Here is a 4,451-nt window from a genome sequence, read left to right on the forward strand (position 1 = left end):
TCTTAAAATGACTGTATTGTGTGCAAGGAAAGAGAACCAGAGAAATGTGTTGCACTAACTGTCTCAAATATTACTTTTACTATTTATATAATATATAAGACTCCGGAAATTATATTAAATTTAAACAATGCGATTTAAATAGTTCTTTCTAACATACGAGTATAATAAATCCTATTACATATATGAGACTTGCAGCTTTTAAACGTAATCCTTATAATGAATTTAGATGGTTTACGTTATAGAAGACTAAGCCTACTAGAATAATAATTAATTGGCACTGACTATAACTGAGTGAATTTAGTATTAAAATATAGTTAACTTTGAAAAACTATTCTTAAATGGATGTTTTTAATAAGGATTATATTAAAGGATTTTATCAAATATTGAATATAACGTGTTTTTTCTCATACATTGAGTTCTTTTATACTCGAATTTTCTTAATCTGTAAAACAAATACCGGATGTCGGGAAAAACGGTATATGCTACTCTCTTAGTCGGAATTCGAAGTCAGTGTCGTTCAAAGAATGAAATCAAGAAGTACAAACAATTAAAGAATGCTTTTAATGTAAGCCATAAAATAAACACTTATAGGTATTATTCAGATAAGGAGGAAAGCGAAGAAAAGGTATGTATGTGTCATTATCAAGAAAATTAATTTCATACCATTTTTGAAATTACGGGTATATTTATATTTTTTTAAATAAATATAGAAAAACCGGCTTGAGTTCAAAAAAGAATCGAATGAGCGCATTAAGAAACTCGAAGAACTGATTGAAGATGTAAAATCTATGAAGCCCTATACAGATTTGACCTTGGAAGAATTTATGGAATTACGGCCAGATATCCCTACTCTTATCAATGCAGATGGACGTCCTAGTTATTGGCCTCATACAGAAGATGAACAATCGCTCGAAACGCCAGAAATTCTTATACCAGATGATGATGCAATAGTAGCCGAACAACAGGCAAAAGGAACTGCAAAAGGTGTTTTTCCTGCAATGTCTGATTCATCTGATAAAGAGTCACTTATAAATGAGAACAATATTGTCGCTTCATCGGAAACAAAGCTTGGACAAATGCCTGCAAGTGTACAGAATGGTACAGTTCCTACTAATCCTGATCAAATGAAGACAACAGCTGAACTGCCTACAGCAAGAGAAACAGCTACTCCACAAATACCTGTAAATGTACAGGACGGTGAGTTTCCTAGTCAACCTGATCCAATGAAAACAACAACTGAACTACCTACAGAAACAGAAAATCTCACTACTAAATCAGAAACAACTCCTTCACAGGCACCTGTAAATGTGCAAAACAGTGTGGTTCCTAGTCAGTCTGATCCAATGAAAATAACAACTGAACTACCTAGAGAAGCAGAAAATGTTATTACTGCAGGGGAAACAAAGTCCCAGATAAAGCCTGAAAACAAAGAGGAAGTTGTAATTTCTTCACCAACTACTCCATCGAAACCAATAACTGCCTACATGCATGGAGTTGAGTGTGACTGTCCTAAGTGCACCGCTAAAAGGAAATTGAACCTTTTAAAAAGCCCCGATAATGACGATGATAACAACAAACAAAAATAATTTTATTTTTAGATTACATTATAAATTAGATTAGATTTTTTAAGAATGTTCTCTTCGTTTCTTATATTTTGATATGTTGTATATATTTCTATAAAATTTGATTGAAACCAGTGTTAAACTGGTTTAAAATTAAAAAACACAATCTTTTTGACAAAAAACGAAGTTGAAATGGTACGGCTAAATATATATATGCTAGTTAAGACCTGCTAAGTCGTAACTATGGATGCTCTTTTGTTTTTGAATATTTGAGAAATGGTTGTTTTCTCTATATTTAGCTCAGTAACCATTTCTCTTTCACTGCGGTATGGATTTAATCAAGTCGAACCTTAACTTTACGAATTTCTTGTGGATTTGTGGTTTGCAATGACTAATATGTCACGATATAGTAACGTTGTGATCGATACGGTACGGTTCGAGATGTGATCGAAAAAAATTGACTCAATCAAAATAGTTGTTACTACACAAATTGTTTACGCTGTATTGATAATCCATTTTGTGTATGTACGTTACAACAATACTCATACTACAGGTAAATTAAAACTGACTACTATAGTTCGATATTATGAATTAAAGAAAATATATAGTTAACTTTGAAAAAATATTGTTTAAACATATAATTTCTGAAAATAAGATTTATTGAAAATCGTTTCGAATCCGTACAATTAATGAAATTGTTCCACTTATATTTTTATATATCTTATTAATCTATAAGTTTAATTATTTCTGATGTCGGGGAAAAAACTATATGCCAGCCTTCTAGCCGAAATGCGAAGTCGCTGTCATCCAAAACAAAAGGACGAATTCATGAAGTTTCTCAAAATGCATGATGGTTATAAACAGTAAGTTTATCAGTAATCTTTACGAACTTCCGCAATAACTATATTGAAATAATAGACGTGTAGATAGGTTTCCTGAGTTTTTGCCAAAAATTGACTGGGATTACTTTCGTCGAAATGTACGCAAGAGCCAGATTCCCATGGTTGACGACTTCGAAAAGCAGTACGTGGAATTAAACAAAATGTTCAATAGCCGCCATGAATTAGACACAAGTCGTTATTACGAAAGTCTTAAAAAACAAGAAGAGGAAGTTCAGGTATATCTAGTTATTAATTACTATAATCTTCTGTTATTTTATATTCCAAACATGTAAAATATGTACTTTGTGTATTTAATATTAGCAAGAGATTTGCAAATTTAAAGAAGAATCAGATAAGCGCATTAAGGGTATAGAGGATGAACATAAACGCATAAGTAATTTGAAACCCTACAGAGATATGACTATGGAAGAATTTCAAATAGCACGCCCAGACTATCCTATATTTATTACTTCAGATGGACGTCCTAGTTTTTGGCCGCATACGAAAGAAGAACAATCACTCGAACCACCTGAGACACATATAGCAGATGATGATGCAAAACAGGAAAAGCAAAAACCACAAGACCCTGATTCATCTGATCCTTCTAAAAAAGTTCCACCCAAAAAAGCAGATAAGCCTGCAGATCCATCGAAACCAACGTCTTCGGTGCTGCATGGTAGTGAGTGTAACTGTCCGAAATGCACCGCTAAAAGGAAATTGAGACTAGTTAAGGATGAACAGCAACCTGCAAAAACTTCGAAAACTGTAGCACCAAAGGAACAGACAGATACCAAGAAAGCACCTACACCAGAAAACGTTAAACCCAATCCTGCAAAGACCTCGAGAGAGGAAGCGGCTAAGAAGTTAAGACTAATAAAGACGGACGAGAAGGATGACAAAAAGTCAGATGATGAGAAAACCAAAAAGGATGAAACTGCAAAGAAACCCGATAATGACGGAGATGATAAGAAACCCAAATAATATATATTTTGTTAATGTTTAAAATTCGTTTGAAAAACTATTTATATATTTTGTTTCACATATTTTGATAAATATATTGCAATTGAATTATAAAAAATTTTTTAAATATGGTTCAGATTTCACCAAAAACAGAATCTTCAACTTACAAAATATTTATATTGCTGTACTTAAAGAAGGCTTCTGAAATTATATACAAAAAGAAGTTGAAGTGTGTTTACAAGACATGGAAATTAAATAATTATTTATTTACCTATGGAAAAAATGATGTGTATAATCCAATTTTGATTTTTTGATTTTTCAGACTCTTATGATTATAATAACTGCTTTCACATCAGAAGCCTATGCTGTCTAAGTTGTCTTTAAGTATACAATCACGTTAAAAGCGCAATTTGTAGTGTACGCCAATAACCTGTCTGTCATATAAGCAATTGTTGAAATCTATTATAAAAGTACAATCATCCTTTAATCAAAAACACTGCTCTCAACCCACCCCAGGAAATTTAGAATATGTGGATCTTCGGTCATAAGGGTCTTTGTAGAAATGATGTGGCTAACATAGCACCAAAATCTTTAGCATATTGTTTATGCATTACCATCACAAATTTTAATTCCGAAAGTTTGGACTTTCGTAACATGATAAATGTTCATTTTAATAACATGAAGAAGCAAAATATTCAAACCTTTCAATATCATTATTGTTTTTCAATGTGAGTAGTACAAAACCCTACTTTCCTTGGATATTTCCAAACTGTTGTCTTAAGAAGCTCTATTCTCACCTCTAAGAATCGGACACACTTTGTCAAGTTGTCTTCAAAAATGTTGCAGCTATTGTGGTCTCTTAGCATATCTTCATTTCCTTGATTCCTATCGTATCATCTCCAACCAAAGATAAAGTCATTTTTGCCTTAATACTTCATTTCATCGTCTGGTTCGGCCTACTTCCGTTTACATCGAAACTATTTAATAGTTCCTAACAGAAAATTGGTGTCTGAATCTTATTTAGAACATTTCTTCCTAGACACCTGCA

The 4,451-nt window shown here is 32.5% G+C and overlaps 2 protein-coding genes across 3 annotated transcripts; both read left to right on the top strand.

Moving 5' to 3' along the window:
- Positions 1–460: 460 nt before the first annotated feature.
- LOC119667204 lies at positions 461–1,611 on the top strand. The gene is made up of 2 exons (XM_038076494.1): positions 461–625; positions 711–1,611. The coding sequence occupies exons 1-2, from the start codon at positions 461–463 to the stop codon at positions 1,584–1,586; spliced, it is 1,041 nt and encodes a 346-aa protein (XP_037932422.1). The 3' UTR covers positions 1,587–1,611.
- An 87-nt stretch (positions 1,612–1,698) lies between these two features.
- LOC119671757 (centrosomal protein of 97 kDa-like) lies at positions 1,699–3,444 on the top strand. 2 transcript variants are annotated; one of them, XM_038082523.1, is made up of 4 exons: positions 1,699–2,115; positions 2,299–2,425; positions 2,481–2,679; positions 2,765–3,444. In XM_038082523.1, the coding sequence occupies exons 2-4, from the start codon at positions 2,313–2,315 to the stop codon at positions 3,422–3,424; spliced, it is 972 nt and encodes a 323-aa protein (XP_037938451.1). In that variant the 5' UTR covers positions 1,699–2,115; positions 2,299–2,312; the 3' UTR covers positions 3,425–3,444. The 2 variants fall into 2 exon arrangements, with proteins under 2 accessions (XP_037938451.1, XP_037938450.1); XM_038082522.1 differs by lacking the exon at positions 1,699–2,115 and having other exon boundaries at positions 2,225–2,425.
- The last annotated feature ends 1,007 nt before the right edge of the window (positions 3,445–4,451 follow it).

This window comes from Teleopsis dalmanni, chromosome 1 (assembly GCF_002237135.1).
Source record: "Teleopsis dalmanni isolate 2A chromosome 1, ASM223713v2, whole genome shotgun sequence".
NCBI classification, from domain to species: domain Eukaryota; kingdom Metazoa; phylum Arthropoda; class Insecta; order Diptera; family Diopsidae; genus Teleopsis; species Teleopsis dalmanni.